Raw genomic sequence first — 19,306 nt, forward strand, 5'->3', positions numbered from 1 at the left:
GTGGCAGGGAAGCTGAGGACATACCCTGAGTCTCAGTACAGATGGAAGTGATCAGAAGTACCATGTCCTGGCTGGGCGTGGTGGCTCATGCCTGTAATCCCAGCACTTTGGGAGGTTGAGGCAGGTGGATCACCTGAGGATCAGGAGTTCGAGACCAGCCTGACCAATGTGGTGAAACCCCGTCTCTACTAAAAATACAAAATTAGCTGGGCATGGTGGCGCATGCCTGTAATCCCAGCTACTTGGAAGGCTGAGGCAGGACAATCACTTGAACCCGGGAGGCAGAGGTTGCAGTGAGCTGAGATTGTGCCATTTGCACTCCAGCCTGGGCAACAAGAGTGAAACTCCGTCTCAAAAATAAAATAAAATAAAGGAGTACTGTGCCCTCAGTTTCCGTGTCCCACCTGCTGAGAGATCCAGTCTTCATCTTTAATATGATTCCAGTGGCCCCATGCTTACCAATATGAGTTTAGCCCTAACAACCTCAGTAGGACTTGTGGTCAAAATAAATGAGTCAGTTCTAATTATTTCTAGTTGGCCCTGAGTCTTAAGAGGCAAGACTTAGAAATGAAAACTAACTTCTGGAACAAGGAGGAATGTCAGTGTTTTTAGACATTGCCAGATAAATCTCAATTTTTTTTTTCCACAGCCAAGCAGTAAAGCTGTCTCATCCTGCAGATATGTTGACTTCTTGGCCTGCTCTTCGTGCTCCCTTCCATGTAGCAGTGACAGTGCACCTGTTGACCTGGGAGCATCATCAGCCAAGGGGATCCCTACACGTGCTGTGATCACATCTCCAATATGTGTTTCCCTTAGTCCTAATTCAATTTTGAATCCGAGACTCATGGGCTTTTGCTAACTTGCACAGCTGGAGAAGAGGAAGAAGGGGACATAGGAACCAAAAGCAGAATCAGAGGGAAAGCAGATGGGCAGCATTAGGGTGAGAGGTGGCCAGTGTGGATGTGGCACCTGTTTCTACCAGCACTCCCTTTTCAGGTACTAGCTCCAAAGAAAGCAGGCCAGGACTCATGGACAGAGAGGTGGCCAACCATGAGCACTGATGCTGTCTCAGGGCCACAGCTCCCCTAAAAGTGGAAGGGAGAGACTTTGGTGGCTGGCGGGTACCAGGGCTCCTTAGAGGTAAAGGAAAGTTATTGTCCCAACATGACCTTCAAAGAAAATTAAAAACAGCTCGAGAGCTGAGCTCTCCTTGCTGTCTTTTTGTTGTTGTTGTTTTTCTTTTGAGACAGAGTCTCGCTCTCTCACCCAGGCTGGAGATCTCAGCTCACTGCAATCTCCGCCTCCCGGGTACAAGCAATTTTCCTGCCTCAGCTTCCCAAGTAGCTGGGACTACAGGCACGCACCACCATGCCTAGCTAATTTTTGTATTTTTAGTAGAGACAGGGTTTCACCATGTTGGCTGGGCTGGCCTTGAACTCCTGATCTCAGGTAATCCGCCTCAGCCTCCCAAAGTGCTGGGATTGCAGGCATGAGCCACTGCGTCCAGCCTCTCCTTGCTGTCTTATCCTGAGTCAGAGAAACCCGAGGAAGAGAGAGTGAGTGGAGGTGTTGATTTAGGTGTGAATCCACTCTAGTTAGAGAATTGAGGCAAAGACTGAGCCGTGTGAGCCTCCCGGAAACATGGTCACCCAGCCAGCCCTTGTTTGTGTTTTCACAATCTGTGGTTTTCCAGTTTGATTACTCACTGTCAATTACTTGCAGATCACCTCTCCAGATGTCCAGCTGTCCTTGCACATCATTTGTTTTCTTCAAGGAATCCATTAGTGATGTCTGCGATTTTTCTGGGTGCCTTTTCTGGTCTGATTGGGAGGAGGATGACAGATTCGAGGCAGTACTCATTTTCCACAGGAACCACAAGGAGCCTTCAGACTGAGAGAGGGGCCACTGTGCCTCAGCAACTCCTGAGGGGCCTCACACATTCTGGATTCTCAGCTTCCTAGCTTCATGGAAAAATCCACCTCAGCCGCAGAGGTTTTTGTGTCTAGCTGTTTGTGGAGTGCTGCAGCAGGGCAAGCACCCCGCTGTTGTTGCCTTGCGCTACAGGGCTCTGAAAATAGAACCGTTAGCACCAGCCTCGGGTTTCCTCCAGAGAGCTTGCATGTGGGCCTTTGGTATCTCTCTCTGTCCAACCCTCTGAATAGCCCAGGGCCTGTATTGCTTTCATTATTATGCATTCAAATGGAAACATACTTTTGCCAGAGCGATTACAAGGCAGCAGTTAGAAATGTCTGCCTGGATTTCTGCGTTTTCGCCTTTTTTGACACTGGGGAGGAGGAGCAGGGAAACTTAGTCTTAAGTGGGGACCGCCAGGCTTCTTCGGTGGGCTGGTGTGGCCCTCACTGCTCTTCCTCCTCTTCCTCCTCTGGGAATGAGTGTAGGAGAGATTGGCCCTGCACTTCAAAGACCAGGATGGATGCACCTCTCTCCAGCCACAACTGGAGGACATGTTCATTTCCTCAGAAGCCTGAGAACAAACAGAATCTTAATTCAGGGAAGTAGCAGTACAGACAGTTTTTTAACTCAATAAAGAGAATATTTGAAATCTGTGCATCTGTTTTTAATTAGACATCTGTACCTCTGCATACTCCAGGCAGCTAATTTCTAAGGATGTTCATCAGGAGTGGATGCTTAGGCAGGTTTTGGAGTTGTTTAATCTGTACACCAGGAAAATGCATTTCGTACGGTAAGACCAACTTTGTCAAAAGGATTAGGAAATGAATTGATGTAGAGAAGGCAAAAAGAATTTAAGAAGTCCTGTGTAATGAAGAAACAACAACCAAGGAAAGAAGTAGATGCTGTATAAATTACCTAGACTATTTTTTTAAGAGATGGGTTCTCGCTATGTTGCCCAGGCTGGAGCGCAGTGACCATTCACAGGCACAGTTGTACTCACTGCAGCCTGGAACTCCTGGGCTCAAGTGATCCTCCTACCTCAGTCTCTCAGGTAGCTAGAACTAAGGGTGTGTGCCACTGCACCTGGCAAATTCTACTATGCCATTTATAAATAATTTAAGAGTAATGTAGAATTCTCATAGCTTTTGGCTAACACTGTGATAAGGAATTTTTGTTTTGTTTAGTTTTAACTTACTCCTCTTCATAATGTTTTGAGTGAAGAATAAGGTGCTTTATGGTAAATTCTGAGTTTCAGGAATTGCTCTCTGCATGCTTCCTATCACGAGACCAGTGGTTAGACTCTCATCGTGCTCTTCGTGGCATACCCTGGACGTTGGTAGCTTGTGGCCATGAGTCACAGTGGATGTGACTTTGCTGACGTTGCCCTTTTTGGCACAATCACAAACACAGTGGAGCCTGTGGCCTTCTTCCACGTTGCTTTCAGGACCACTTTCCCACCTCTGTGAGTTGCTAAGGGGTCCTCCTACCCGGTCTTGGTCCTAACATGCTCACCTGGTATCCCTCAAAACTGTCAGCTTCACACATCGCCTCTCTCCCTCTCCAGGCCATGGAATGTCCAGGTGGGCCTGTGGTTCTTTCTCCCTCCAAGACCTTGCCAAGAAGAGAAGAGTTGGTTCTCATCTAATTTCAAGAAGACACTTGAAAGTAGATCAAGTTGGCCATTGGTGTCATCTCTAGTTATTGGATAATGTTTTTAATTAGGCTAGTTTTAATTTAAGTACCTATTTTACAAGATAATATTTTCAAATATTACTTACATACCTCTATGTCCCATTTTTCTATACCCTATGGCTTAAGTTACATAGTTTTAAGTGACTTGGTATTTTACAGAAATGTATTCGCTATCTAAATAGAGTTCCACTGTGCTTTGTTTAACAATGTATTTTTCTCTCTTGAACATTCCTGAACATTCCCTCTCTTAAAGATTATTTTTTTAGGAGATAAAAAAATTTTTTTAAATATATTTAGTGGCAATTTAATACCAATTAAAAACTATAATGGTTCATGTTTAATGAAAAGGACTGTTTTTTATGTTTTATTTATTTATTATATTTATTGAGACAGCATCTTGCTCTGTCACCCAGGCTGCAGTGCAGTGGCCCAGTCTCGGCTGAATGCAACCTCCACTTCACATGTTGAAGCGATTCTCCTGCCTCAGCCTCCCGAGTAGATGGGACTAACAGGCACATGCCACCATACCCAGCTAATTTTTTTTTTTTTTTTTTTTTTAGTAGGGACGGGTTTCACCATGTAGATCAGGCTGGTCTCAAACTCCTGACCTCAAATGATCTGCTCACCTTGGCCTCCCAAAGTGCTGCAATTACGGGCATAAGCCACCGCACTAGGCCTTTATTTATACTTACTTTCAATTTATTTTAAATCATCCTACAAATAGCAGTGAAAGTAATGATGCAATAGAAGCTAAATTATTTCATGTGTACCTCTGATTATTTTTCAAAACTGTATTATATGTGTATATATTTTTGATTAAACTTTATTTATTTTTAAATTTCAACTTTCATTTTAGATACAGGGAGTATATGTGCAGGTTTGTTCCATGGGGAATATTACATGATACCCTTATCATACACTAAACTTCTATACTTCTGTTCTGTGCCACTGGGCTCCCTATGTCATTTATCCCTGTGTCATTACCACACAGTTTTAATTGTAGTGGCTTTTTTTTTAGTATCTGCTTGAATTGTATTCTGTGTGGTTATCAAAAACCAAGATTAGGTGTGGAATTTTGTTAAAGACCTTTTACACATTTACAGAGATAATCGATTTTTCTTCAGGTCCATAAACATAGTGAATTATGTTAATGAAATTCCTTCATATTGAACATTCTTAGACCACGCTATATTTTCTTAATAAGATGTTGGACTCTGTTTGCTAATACTTTATTTAAGATTTTTACAGCATGTGCATTAAAGGATATTGGTCTGTAGTTGTGTGTGTGTGTGTGTGTGTGTAAATCTTCATAAGGTTTAGACATCAATATTATACTTGCAATATTAGAAGAACTTAGAATTTTCATTTTTTTTCCTATACTCTGGATAACAAGCTGTACAGCACTGGAAGTATCTATTGTAGGATTTGGTAGAATTCCCTTGTGAAAACACATGAGCCTAGTTGGGGGTTTTTTTCCTCTTTACTGTCTTCATGGAAATTATTCATTGAAGCTTTATATCGCTTCAGGAGTTAATTTTGCTAACATGCATTTTTCTAGAAAATCTATTATATTTAGTTTTCAAATTTATCGAGTTGTACAAAGTAGTTGCTTAAATGTTTTTAAAATTTTTCTTTCAAATCAATCATCTTGTTTCCCATCCTTAACATTTCTTATTGTTTTATATTTGTTTATATATGTTTATATTTGTGGGTTAACTAGGGCTTGTCTTTTATTGATCTTTCTCAAAGAATCAGCATTTTAGTTTGTTTCTACTCTTTTTCTGTTTTATATCTCACAACTTTCTACCATTATCTTTATTAATTTCTTTATATATGTTTGCTTTGTTGCTTTTTTCCTAGCTTTTTGAGTAGAAATTTAACTCATTTATTTTTATTTATTTAAGCATATAAAACTGAATTTTTCTGTAATCACTGCTTTAATTGTATCCCAAAATTCTGATATGTAGTATTTTCATTATTAATTTTTGGAAGTTCTGAAATTGGCTTGTATTTATTTTTCCACTAGTAATTGTTATTTTTTAAAAAAACTTTATAAGAGAGTTTTTAGTGGATTTGGGGGGGTTTATTTTATTATCAACTTCTACATATATGTCATTTAGATCAGAGAATGTTGTTTATATAATTTCAATTTTATGGAGGCTTTCTTTGGGGTGTAATTGTTGGGCAGTGCTAGCAGATGTTCCATGTGCACTTGAGAAGTCTCTGTTAGTATGTTGTACAGATCCTATATATACTTACTTGTTTCCCCATTTGTACCATCTTTAACTGAAAGTGGTATGTTAATATCTCTTATTATTGTTATTTCTGTTTTTCTTTACAGTTTCTATACTTTCTACTATATTAGGGGTCAGCAAATTATAGCCTACAGACCAGCTGCCTGTTTTTGTAAATAAAGTTTTGTTGGAATACAGTAATGCTCATTCATTTACATATTGTTTATGGCTGATTTATCACTACAATGGCAGAGTTAAGTAGTAGCTGCAGATAGTATATGGCCTGTAAACCTAAAATGTTTACTATCTATTGCTTGAAAGGAAGTTTGCCAACCCCTGTAATATATGAAAGTGTATAGATATTCACACTTTGTATATTTTGATGTGAATGGCCTCCTTTAGTATTATAAAGTCTCCTTCTTTGTGATCTTAATACTCTTTGGCCTGAATTCTACCTTGTTTATTGTCAGGATTACAACTCCTGCTTTCTTCTCTTTTTCTGTTTTTCATTTCATTATCTCTTCATTTATAGGTGTTCTGAATAACTGTTTTACATGTGTTGGGTTTTGCTTTGTGATACAATTTGAAAATACTTTTTAAATAAATGAGTTAAGCCCCTTTACAAGTGGATCCATTTGTTAAACTTTCAAGGTAGAACAGGCACAAGTTTTGTATACATTATTTAAAGGCTTTTGAAAATACTCTATTTTGTAAACGTGATGGTAAAGTTAATCCAAAATAGATAATTGAAGATACCTTAAATTTTGAGTTTTATATTGAGAATTATTATTGTAGCTTCACAATGATCAAAGCAGCACTGACTAGATATTTTGTTGCTGTCAGAAAATTGACTTGAAATGACGATGAAGCAGAATTATTGCTCAAATTGAGGGTCATTGTTAATGAAGTTAAAAGGTGGAGTTTACATCCTAGGTAACTGAAAATTAAAACATGTAGAAAAATTTCCAAGAAGATTCATTAATTTACTCTCGGTTAATTCATTTTATGCTTACACTGTCTTCGTGTTTTCATGTGTTTATTTATTAATGCAACCATTTACACGTTCTCCAATTGGCTGAGCCCTGTTTAAGGATCTAATGACACAAAGATAATTTTAAGCAGTGTCTCTCACTTTAGAAGTTTATTGTCTAGTTTGCACTATGAGGGAATTATTTTCATATATACAATTTTTTTTCCAGGAGTAGCCATTCTTCTTTCAGTTAGTCAGGGGTCTTTTGGATTTCCCTCTCTTTCTTTGGATGACATAGTTAAACTATATTGTGCTTTCTCTCATGCAGGGCAGCCACTGATCACAATGTGGATAATACAACAGAAATACTCAGGGAGTGGTTGAAAAATGTACAGAGACTCTATCACTATGTGGAGTGGAGGCCTATGGATGAACCAGAGTAAGTAGTGAGAGCAAAATTTGTAAACTCATTATTTACCCTTCCTCTTTAACTAGCTCTTCAGGGCTTCCAGGTTTGGAAGTACATGTGGCTTTTCATTGTCTTTCATTTCTGTAGCTATGTGAGTACTGAATATCTGCCATTTTTCCCTTTTAGAGATCTTCACAGTACTGTCTTGCTGTTTACTCCCACAGCTGCCAGCCAAGTTCAGATTTTCATTACTTCATAAATAAATTGCCATGACAGTTTATATTTTTAAATATTGATATCATTTATTCATATTTTAAATATAAACTTTTATATTTGGAGGATCATAGTGAAAATGTGTATACTTTCTACATATACCTTGCTTCTTTCAACTTATATCTTGATAATCATTCTATAGCAATAGTTAAGGAGGTAATTTTCATTTTTTTACTGCATGATCACTGTTGTATGTGCATTTACCATAATTATTTAATTGATCCCCTGCTGATGCTCATTTAGGTAATTTCCTATCTTAACCATAGAAATTCCTTCTTTCTTTCTTTTCCTTCTTTGCTTTCTTCTCTTCTCTTCTTTCTCTCTCTCTCTCTTTCTCTCTCTCTTTCCTTCTTTCTTTCAAGACAGGGTCTCACTGTCACCCCGGCTGGAGTGCAGTGGCATGATCATAGCTCCACTGTAACCTCGTACTCCTGGGCTCAGGCAATACTCCTCACTCAGCCTCCTGAGTAACTAAGACCACAGCCATGCATCACTATGCCTGGCTAATTTTATTTTTATTTTTTGTAGAGATATGATCTCACTATGTTGTCCAGGCTGGTCTTGAACTCCTGTCCTCAAGCAATCCTCCCACCTTGGCCTTCCAAAGTGCTGGGATTACAGGTGTGAGCCTTTGTGCCTGGTTACCATAGAAATTTCTTTTTCTTTTTCTTTTTTTTTTTTTTTTTGAGACGGAGTCTCACTCTGTCACCCAGGCTGGAGTGCAGTGGTGCAATCTTGGCTCACTGCAACCTCCGCCTCCTGGGTTCAAGCGATTCTCCTGCCTCAGCCTCCCGAGTAACTGGGACTACAGGTATGCGCCACCATGCCCGGCTAATTTTTTGTATTTTGAGTAGAGAGGGGGTTTCACCATGTTAGCCAGGATGGTCTCGATCTCCTGACCCTGTGATCTGCCCACGTTGACCTCCCAAAGTGCTGGGATTACAGGCATGAGCCACCATGCCCAGCCACCATAGCAATTTATTAATTGCTTCTATCTCCAAGTCATCCTACATATCATACAGTCAAATCAATCTACCTCAAATACAAATGAAATGGTTTCATTTCTTTATTAAAAATACTTCACTTACTCTTTAGGAACTGAACAAAGTTCAAACACCTAAGACTTATATTTTTAAAATTCCATGAATTTAGCACCAAAAGAAAATGTGCTTTATCCAGAACGTTCCTTTTATTTCCAAACCCCACACTGTTGCTTGTGCAGGTCCTGGAAGACCCTTTCCTTCTTTATAACTAACTCTTATCCTAAATCATGCCTACTATAGAAACCTATTCTTAATCACTCAGTTATAAATATCTACCTTTGTCTCAACAATTGTATTGCTTATATTCTATGTCATCCTTTTTGGCACAATGATATACACAACCAACATTGTTAATTAACTATGCAATTAGTGTATTTTTTTTTAAATAAATTGTAAGTTCTTTGGCAGGGGCTAGAATATATAAACACTTTATATTCCCCCTCTCCCCTCAGAGCCATATTCTTGGCAGGCACTAAATTAATACTGGTTGGATGAACAAATAAGAACAAGAATAAATGTATTTAAAACTTACTATTATAAATGTTCCCAAAGCTACTACAATTTTGCCTTAAGGAACTGTAGAAATAGAATGAAGGAGTTGCCTGAATTTCTTCCCCAGAGAAGTCATTTATTGAAAGCCAAATTTGTATTATAGTAATAATAAATGCCATTCCAGAGCAAGTTTCTGTTCTTCTAGTCTCTCTATATGTAAGAATTCTTATAAATATTTATATTATAAAGAAATATATACAAATATGATATATTATAATATATACACATGTATTTCTCAAATCCAAGCCCATGGACTGTATATCAAGCAAAATTTAACAGTGAAGTCTGAACACTGTAAAAGATTGTAAACACTCCTTTAGAGTGCCTTATAATGGAGTCTGGCCTAACAAAAACGGCACAAAAATACTTTGTGTCCCTTCTTTGCGTCTTGGTAACGTTCTCTGCAGCCAGGTTTTGACTAAACATATTATATGCCAAGGTCAGTGTGAAAAAATATTAGAGCAGGCATTTTGGGGGGGAATATATACAGAAAAATGAGAATTCCACTAATTTTCATTGAAACAATAATTGGAGAAGATATTCCCGAGAATTTCTGTGCTGTACATAGTTTTATTAACCTTATTTGTTTAGTTACAGTCTCATTGTTTTTGCAGTTTTTCACTCACTAAAACAAATGTACTGCCAGTGCAGCTATGAGATCTTGAAGTGGTGGCCAGTTTTGGGTTACTGCAACAGTATCAATGTCCGTGCCAGTTGGGTGCCTTCAGAAGGGTTTTGGAGTGTGCTCCAACCCACTTGTCTATGTGGCCATGGAGGAGTCTTTGCCTGGCTGTTTTGTGAATCTTGATAGAGATCCCATGATCTCACTTGACCTAAGATAGATCAATGTGTTAGACTGTGTGGAATCATTTGTGAAAACTCCAACAAGTAAATTAAACTTTCGTTTTCCCTGGGAAACTCATGTTTTACACTGCATACTCTCCAAATCTATTCGATGTCGGGTTGTATAAAAATTGTCTAGGAACATGAGCTTTTTGCTTGGATTCAAATCTTGATTGTGTCCCATTGGACGAATGACTTAACTGCTCTACCCTGATATCCTCACCTGTGAAATGCAGAGAATAGAAGTACTCACCTCAAAGGGCTCTCATGAGAACCCATTGCAATATTTCTTGTAAAGATTCTTGTATACAGTGAGCAGTGAGTTACTTGACTTCTCATTGCTCCAGTTTCCTCATCTGTAATATGGGGATGATGATAATAATAATAGTATCTACTTCCTGGGATTGATAGAAGATTAAATGAATACATATAAACATTTAGGACAGAGCCTGGTACGTGTAGGCACTCAATAATGATGAGCTATTATTATTTTAGGTCTTACCCTGATGAAATTGGACCAAAGCACTGGCCAACCTCCCGGTTTGCCCATGTGATGAAACTACGACAGGCAGCCCTTCGAACTGCGAGGGAAAAATGGTCAGACTACATTCTGGTAAAAACAGATGTTTGATTTCTTGACAACTGTCATCTCGAATGTATCCAAATCACCGTCCAAAAACTAGAACCATGGAAGCAATCAAAATAATATTTTTGATTAGGCAGTGACTCCCCTACTTTTTAAGAAAGGCACAGGGAAATTTTTGGTAGTTTAATATTGGGCTCCCTGGACTTCATCTTCCGGCCCACGTGGATTTTCAGTGGGTAGGTGAAGAAGCGCCTGAATTATTTGGTCTCTGCCATGCAACAGGCATAAGAACTCTGCATATTTTTAGTTCATGGGAAATGCTGTAGGTAAAGCAATGTAAGTTGTTCTTATAACTTTCTGGAAGAATTTGGGGGATATGAAAAAGTAATTATCTAAAAAAGTGATTCAGTTGAACAGCTCTGAAATGGTTCCCTTTTGCTCCTGAATGATCTGGGGAATAGCATCTGGTGCTTGACACGGTGATGTTCTCTTTGGAGAATTTATGTCCATCCTCAGCCCCTCAACCACAGTGAAAATCTGCCCAATAATGTATCACACACACTTGTGACACAAATCCTTTCATAGAAATTTTCAAATTGTACTGACAATATTTAACATTGTATAGCTGTTTAAATGCCATTGAAGTGTACAAATGTTAAATCACAAAATTTGGGGTAAACAGATGGACTATCATAAAAATGAAGACTTCTGAATTTTTTATTGTGATAAAATCTACAAAATGTAAAATCTGTCAGTTTATCCCTTTTTCAGTGTACAGTTCAGTATGATTATTTCTTTTATAAATTAGAATCTGTTGTTATACTGTCTCTAAATAAATCACTGTTAACATGGACTTCTAAGAACAGGAAGTAGCTTCACCGGTTAGCATGGGTTGATATAATGTACTTAAACAAAAATTCTGCTTGTCACATTAAAATACATTGATAGATCTGTTTTGAGCTACTCTGGCATTATTATAGAAAAGCTAAGTAGGCATGCCCATCTGTACCTAGACTGGGCAGTCAATAAGTGTTTTTGAATGAACCTTTAATGTCTTGGGAGCCATTAATATCTTGTGCCTAAAACACTAGCCAAAGTGTAGGTTGGTTCTTGGTTGAGGCTATGCCCAGTGTGGCAGCACCAATTTACTGCTTAGTGCCTTATGCAGAGCCCAACATACGAAAGTTAGACTAAATGTATTTTGACTGAATGAAAGCCACCTAGCTGCAATGGGTTTCAATAAGGAGGACATAGATAACTGGTTCCATATATCATGAGCAAGTTTCTGGGATCCTGCAGAAGGGCTGGGTTATTCTCAAACTCATTACTGAAAAGTACCTTTTCACCTAACATTATCCTTTTCTTTTCCTAGTTCATAGATGTTGACAATTTCCTGACTAATCCACAGACCCTCAATCTACTGATTGCAGAAAACAAAACTATTGTGGCCCCCATGCTGGAGTCTCGGGGCCTGTATTCTAATTTCTGGTGCGGAATCACCCCTAAGGCAAGTCTTTTGCTTAAATGAATTAAGGCTACTAGTTTTAACAAGGCAACACCCTGTCAACAGTAGTCCCATTCACCTTTCTCTTGTTTACTCCCTTGAAACATGCATGTCATTGTGTTCTCAGAGCAAGCATTTTTTAGGAAGGGCAGTAAATCTAGGTCCAATGCTACAACCCAGTTGGGCTCTTCTGTGTTAATTTATTATGAAAAAAATAATCTAAAGAGCTTAGCCTTAGAAACGTCAAATTAGCCAATAAAGCATGCTGGAATTTGTACTTTCCCCCACCTGATTCAGGAATTACTATTTTTAATTAATTCTTTTTGTCATTACAAAACTAACATAAGAACACCATAGAAAAACTTAGAAATTAAAAAAAGTTTAAAAGAAAACCAACAAAACAGATGTTAAATCCCCATCACGATAACAACATCATAGATAGAAACTTGCACGTTTTTAATAACTGTATTATCATCAAGTGGCTATATTCCAATTTCCTTAATCTTTATCTTGGTTTGAAAAACATTTAAATTATTCACAACTTTTTAACTATCATGACCATCATGATTAATATAATTTTTCAGCATTTAAGATTATATCCTTAGGATAGCTTTTTAGAAGTGGAATTACGAAGTCAAAGAGTACAAATATGCCAGGTGCAGTGGCTCACGCCTGTGATCCCAGCACTTTGGGAGGCCAAGGCGGGCGGATCACAAGGTCAGGAGATTGAGACCATCCTGGCTAACATGGTGAAACCCCGTCTCTACTAAAAATATAAAAAATTAGCCAGGCGTGGTGTTGGGCACCTGTAGTCCCAGCTACTCAGGAGACTGAGGCAGGAGAATGGCGTGAACTTGGGAGGCAGAGCTTGCAGTGAGCTGAGGTCGCGCCACTGCACTCCAGCCTGGGTGACAGAGCGAGACTCTGTCTCAAAAAAGAAAAAAAAAAAAGAGTACAAATATTTCAATGACCTTCGACGTGTGTTGCCAAATTTATTTCCAAAGAGTTCTAATAATGAAAACTACCATGGTAGGTTATTTTTATGAAATTCAAGTTAAAAAAGGTTTGAATTTTTATTATTTCTTTTTTTCATAGTACAATCTTCAAAGTAGTGGTCTGTTTTAGTGAATGCTCATGGCTGGTTATATTTTTTATTTTTTCATTAAAGAATTAGATAAATTCAACTGATTAATGTAATATGTATCAATGTAGGATAAAAATGTGCTAAGCAAAATAAGGTATGTTGGCCAGGAGCAGTGTCTCACGCCTGTAATCTCAACACTTTGGGAAGCTGAGGTGGGACAATTACTTGAGCCCAGGAGTTTGAGACCAACATGAGCAACATGGCGAAACCTCATCTCTACAACAAATCAAAAAATTAACCAGTTGCGGTGTTGTGCACACCTATAGTTCCAGTTATTCTGGAGGCTGAGCAGGGAGTATTGCTTGAGCCCAAGAAGTTGAGGCTGCAGTGAGCTATGATCACACCACTGCACTGCAGCCTAAGCAACTGAGACCCTGTCTCAAAAAAAGGGGGAGTATGTTCAACGTATTCTCATGGCCAAAAGGCTAAAGTTTGAGTCTGCCCTTTATATTTGGTTTTGTTTTGGATGAGAAATAAGGCCAGTAGTGTGCTGATAAATGTTTAATAACTGGCTCTTTGTGGGAAAAACCCTCGTTGGTAGCATTGCTAATTTTTATGGTTTAAATACTCCCACCATGCAAACAACTTAAATGTTGTTTTTTTTTTTATTATACTTTAGGTTTTAGGGTACATGTGCACAATGTGCAGGTTTGTTACATATGTATCCATGTGCCATGTTGTTTTGCTGCACCCATTAACTCGTCATTTAGCATTAGGTATATCTCCTAATGCTGTCCCTCCCCCCTGCCCCCACCCCACAACAGTCCCCGGAGTGTGATGTTCCCCTTCCTGTGTCCATGAGTTCTCATTGTTCAATTCCCACCTATGAGTGAGAACATGCGGTGTTTGGTTTTTGGTCCTCGCAATAGTTTACTGAGAATGTTTTCCAGTTTCATCCATGTCCCTACAAAGGACATGAACTCATCATTTTTTATGGCTGCATAGTATTCTATGGTGTATATGTGCCACATTTTCTTAATCCAGTCTATTGTTGTTGGACATTTGGGTTAAGGGAAAGGTTAAGTAAACTGCAGTATAGCCACTTGATGATACAGCTATTAAAAATATGCAAAACTGCCACCTGAGGTGTCATTAGAGTGGTGGAGATTAACGTGATTTTTGTTTTTATGGATTCCAAGCTATCAACATGTCAACTGGTTTGCAAAATTTCTGAAAATTTAACAATGTGTGGTCCGGTACACCAATGGATGAAGCATTCCTCTTTTGTTGTAATTATTTCTTCTAGTTGTAAGAGATTTCGAATGTGTGCTATTTTCTGTGTCTCTTTTGGGAAGGTAATATGTTCATATTCCTAAAGGCCATTCACTTCCTTGGGAGAAAACATTATATTGGTTTAAATTCATACATTTTCAGTGTTTCACATGGCAGAATCACTTGAGAGTTGTTTTTAATGAGTTGTGCTTTGACACCAGCAACAAGGGTGGGTTATCCTAGTGGCCGCAGCCTACAAATTTGTATTATCTCCTTATTTGCTTTCAGGCTTAAAAGCAAATAGGAGAAATGTGCTCACTTGTTTTGTACAGTAAAACTAAATTCTGAGCAACTTAGGGACAAGTATTATTTTCCTCCATTTATTTTTGGCTTTCTACCATCCCAGTTAGTCTCCACTAGAGCAGGAATAGAAAGGGCCAGTGACTTCATAAGTTCAAAGCAGGACCTGGTTCCCAGAGCCTTTAAACTCATTCAAAACAAAATGTCCTTGATGTTGTCTGGCCAATGAACAGGAATTATTACCAGCAAGATTCAATTTATGTGGAAAAAGAAACACATTCATCATCTCTGCCTCTTTGCAGGAGGCACATTTATTCTCTCTCACTTTCCCTGCTTCCTTCCTTCTCATCCCCACCCCAAGGATATTCAGTGATTCATCATCATCATGGATTTTCCAAGCTTATCATTCTGGGAATATTGTTCCTAAGTAACCTAGAACTTATATTTGACACAAGTACTTAGGCAGCCCTTTAAAAAACCTGAGTCCGCTTTATCCCTTGGAAGACTGCTCATAAGCTGAAGTATTAGGAAAACCATAGAGGATGTTAAATGATCCTTAAGTTAAAGGCTAATTAAAAAATTATAGTAATGATAATACTTCATATAATATATTGCAGTTCCCAAAATAGGTTCATAGACCTTATCACATGTGATTCATTCTGCAGCTCTATGAGATTGACAGAGCAGCTGTTATCCCATTTTTCAGGAGAAAAAACTCAGGCCCAAAGAGGGTAGGCATGGACTAAGATCAAACGGCTAGAAGGTGATTAAGATGACTCTGAGACCCACATCTTCTAAGTCCTCATTTGTGATCCTCCTCCCTTATCATGGGGTTGGCATTAGGGTTAGCTCAGCTAGGACACTCTTCTAGAACCTGAAGGGAGTGTCAGCGAAGTAGATGAGGCTGTAGTGCCTTATGTGTGGATGCTGAATTACAACAGGAAATGTAACCATGAAGTGATGCAACTGATCAATGAACATATAAGAACTTCCAGAGTATCGTGCCCTTCGGAGTGCTGGCCTTGCAAAACTTCACACTCATTCCACTGAGCCTGCCATCACCTAGAACATTTTCCAAAATGCCTGGCAAAGCTTCCACAAGTATGTTTTGTAAGCATGTTTTGTTGAGATATATCTTCATCTTTTCTGGAAATGATTCAAGCTTTGGAATAAGGAAATTGGTTGTCCTGTGTGCTTGTGCAGAAGGAAGTTTCAGAAGCTGAATCCCCAAAAACTGTGGAGCAGCTGCAGCTTCACCAGAATATTGACTAAGTAACTGCATTGAAAGAAGACCCTCATTTGTATATCTAAGTAATGCATGTTTAATTACAAATATTAGTCATAGTGTAATGTCATTTTAATAGGAGCCGGTATTTGTTGATACATTCTTGGTGCTGGGCAGTAGTCTCAACACTATTCAGGTTCTACCTTACTTAAATTTTACAGCTAACCCCATGGAGTAGATAGTGCCATCATCCCTGTTCTAGAGATGAGGAAATAAGCGCAGCAAGGTTGAGTCACTTGACCCATACCTACAGACAATAAGTAGCTAAGGTGGGATTTGAACTCAGGGAGTCTGACACTGGAACCTGTGCCCTTAACTGCTCTGCCACTTCTTAATACTCATGCTTCATATTTAATCATAAGTCAACATAAAATACACTTTTATGAAATTATTAAATCAAGAGATATGCTGAAATCAAAGTTATTCTTCCTTATATCAAGACCCTTTTAGTATAATTTTATATGTAGACAGCATTTCTTGTGCTCACTTGGAAATTCATAGGCCATAATAAGAGGAGTGAAGGTGGCTTTGTTTGGGAGCTTGTATGTAGCTGGTGATGACTTGAAAACAATCAGTCTAGCGAATGAGAAGGATGAAGACTTCAGATTAGAAAACACAACCCACCTATTTGCTCTTTTACAGGGCTTCTATAAGAGGACCCCAGACTATGTTCAGATTCGAGAATGGAAGAGGACAGGCTGCTTCCCCGTCCCCATGGTCCACTCCACCTTCCTAATTGACCTCAGGAAGGAGGCCTCGGACAAGCTGACTTTCTACCCCCTACACCAGGACTACACCTGGACCTTTGATGACATCATTGTCTTTGCCTTCTCCAGCAGGCAAGCAGGTACTGTTTGTCTTTGGTCGTAGTGCCACCATGGAGACACAGCAAAATGACCAGCTCCTTTGTTTTGTGCATCTTATTAAAAAAAAATACCCTCATATTTCTGGTAGTGAGAGACAGTAAATTGTCTGCAATAACCATACCAGCACGCTCTATGTTGCTGTCCCTGGAAGCACCAATGACCAAGAGCCAGGGCTGGCCTCTACCCAGAAACCCACTCTATTTTGAGTTTCAGGGACTGGTGGTAATGTTGGGAATTATGGGAAGGTGATTGGTTCTCTGTGGTGCTACTGCATTGCAATTGTTTATTATAGAAGTCCATTTATTAATTAGGAAACTGTCACAGAGGCCTAAAACAGCACTGGCAAAGACCCCAGACTTTAAAAATGGAAGTTTATTTCTTCTTGAAAAAGTCTGAGCTGCTATAGTGGCTTTGTTCCACAAAGTGTTCAGAGTCCCAGGCTTCTTGTGTATCGCTTTTCACTCTATACGACGTACTGCCCTTAATTGTGGAGTCCCAGGTATCTCACCACCATGGATGCGTTTCAGCCAGCAAGGCAGAAACAGCAGGGAGAACTCTCCCTGTCCCTTGAAGGGTGCAATCCAGAAGTTGAATGCAGCACTTCTATGCAAATCTCGTTAGCCAGAGCTTAGTCCCAGGACAATACCTCACTGTAAGGGAGGCTCAGAATGTCGTCTTTATTCTCTGCATGCATGCACTGCAATTTTCACACTCTAGAAGAAGGAAAGAACAGATAAAGAGGCAGCGAACAGTCTCGGCCTCAGTCCCTGTGAAAGAGAGGCAAAGCGAGACTGAAGTCTTTTATGAACCACTGGGAAAGCATTTCTAGTGGGGCCTGGAGATTTTTGAGAAAGACAGGTGAACAGGAAGGAAAGTTATTTCTCTCATTTCACCCTACACTTGCTTCAGGAGGACACAATTCACAAGAGCAGTTCAACAGCAAGACACATGGCATCTAACAGAGCAAAGCTTTGTTAGGATAATTCAGACTTTCCTGACAGAAGTCGGGTTCCATTATTAATGTGCCAGAAATGTGTCACTTAACCACTAGCAAAAACAGGTTCATAAACCAAGAAGATGGTGAATAAACTCACTGTGGCCATATAACTGAGGGTGGAAAAGATGGTGCAAAGATCCTCCGACAGCTGAGGAAGTGGCTGGCAGATGAGAATGTTAATACAAATTCAAGATACAGTTCACACATCAGACTCTCCTTAAAGCCATAGTGTCCCACTCATCAGTTATAGATTTGCTGAGAATAAGAATATTTGGTAGAAATGGGTCAGGCTGATTTCCCCCTTGGCTGCTGGAGTAATTTAGACCCTTTGGCCAGGTGTAGGCATTTTGTAGCCCTTGTGTCTACGCAAAAGCAATCTCATATGATTGGAAGTTTTTTGCAAAGATTCCTATGTCAGTGTTAATGGAAACTGCTTCTTTCAGTTGGTCTGTGATTTGCTCTGACTTCCCCAGGACGGAAGCAAAGTCAGGGACTTTTGAGTCCTTTGAGTGCCAATCTCTTTCCTTCAGAGGTTGAATTGAAGTTAGGATGTTCCAAGAAAGTGAGATATTAACGATTACATGAATGGCACTGCCTAAGAGTCCTCCTTTGTAGTCACTGCACAAAGCATTATTATGACCCCATGCACTAAATTATTATGGTACATTGTATGAAACCAATACCTGGATATTGGGATGGGAAAAATGATTCAGGTTAAGCAGGAATTTTTCAGCTCTGCCCTGTGCTTGGCCTGTTCACCAGGAGTTTGTGTGCTATTGGTCAGACTTTGCAAAGGCTTTTTTAGAACACTGAAAGCAGGTAGACACCCAAAGTTGTTTGGTGACTCATTTGGGAAGAGGAGATAGAAAAGGAAAGAGAGAGGATGAACTCCCAAGTGTTTCCTTCTGTTCCTGGCACGGTGTTAGTTGGGAGTTAAGATTTCTACATGTGAAAACACAACTAATAGTCATGAAGCAGTGAAAGCTAAGGGCCAGATTGGCGGTGCAGACCATGAACAGGGCAGGAGTCAAGGCAGGAAAGATTCACTGTCATTTTGGGGATATGAAAGGTATTTCTTGACAACTGTGGATTTTAAGGTAATAGTGTACTTATCTCTAAGTATTTTCGAGAGAAACATGAATGAGCCTGGGAGTCATGTGCAGTCCGGGGCATGTCTCTAGGCTCTTCCTTCCTTAGTTTCAAAGCAAAGCACTTTCCTCTTTCTTCATGAAATATGATTGGTATTCTTTTGTTCTCACTCTTCTGAAGCTCCCTAGCTGTGTATCATCTATGTCCCAGGCAGGACCATCCAACCACAAACCTTGGTCCTAAATCTTTCACCCCAGACTCTAGCCATTGCCCCATGTGGGTGATGAGTGAGGAGCAATCCAACTGTGCTGGTGAGCCGGGCTTGGCCACCCCTCTAGCCCAAGAAGAGAGCACATATGGTCATAGGCAAGTTTCTGTGGCTGTAATGAGTCC

At 39.5% G+C, this 19,306-nt stretch overlaps 1 protein-coding gene across 1 annotated transcript in view; it reads left to right on the top strand.

Annotated features, from left to right (window-relative positions):
* Positions 1–19,306, top strand: part of COLGALT2 (collagen beta(1-O)galactosyltransferase 2) — a 103,281-nt gene that overhangs the window by 53,095 nt on the left and 30,880 nt on the right. The window contains exons 2-5 of the mRNA XM_003264454.4: positions 7,139–7,249; positions 10,426–10,543; positions 11,889–12,023; positions 16,604–16,808. Of these exons, the coding sequence (XP_003264502.2) occupies positions 7,139–7,249; positions 10,426–10,543; positions 11,889–12,023; positions 16,604–16,808 (569 nt within the window). The remainder of the gene's footprint in view (positions 1–7,138; positions 7,250–10,425; positions 10,544–11,888; positions 12,024–16,603; positions 16,809–19,306) is intronic.

This window comes from Nomascus leucogenys, chromosome 9 (genome assembly GCF_006542625.1).
Source record: "Nomascus leucogenys isolate Asia chromosome 9, Asia_NLE_v1, whole genome shotgun sequence".
In the NCBI taxonomy this organism is placed as follows: domain Eukaryota; kingdom Metazoa; phylum Chordata; class Mammalia; order Primates; family Hylobatidae; genus Nomascus; species Nomascus leucogenys.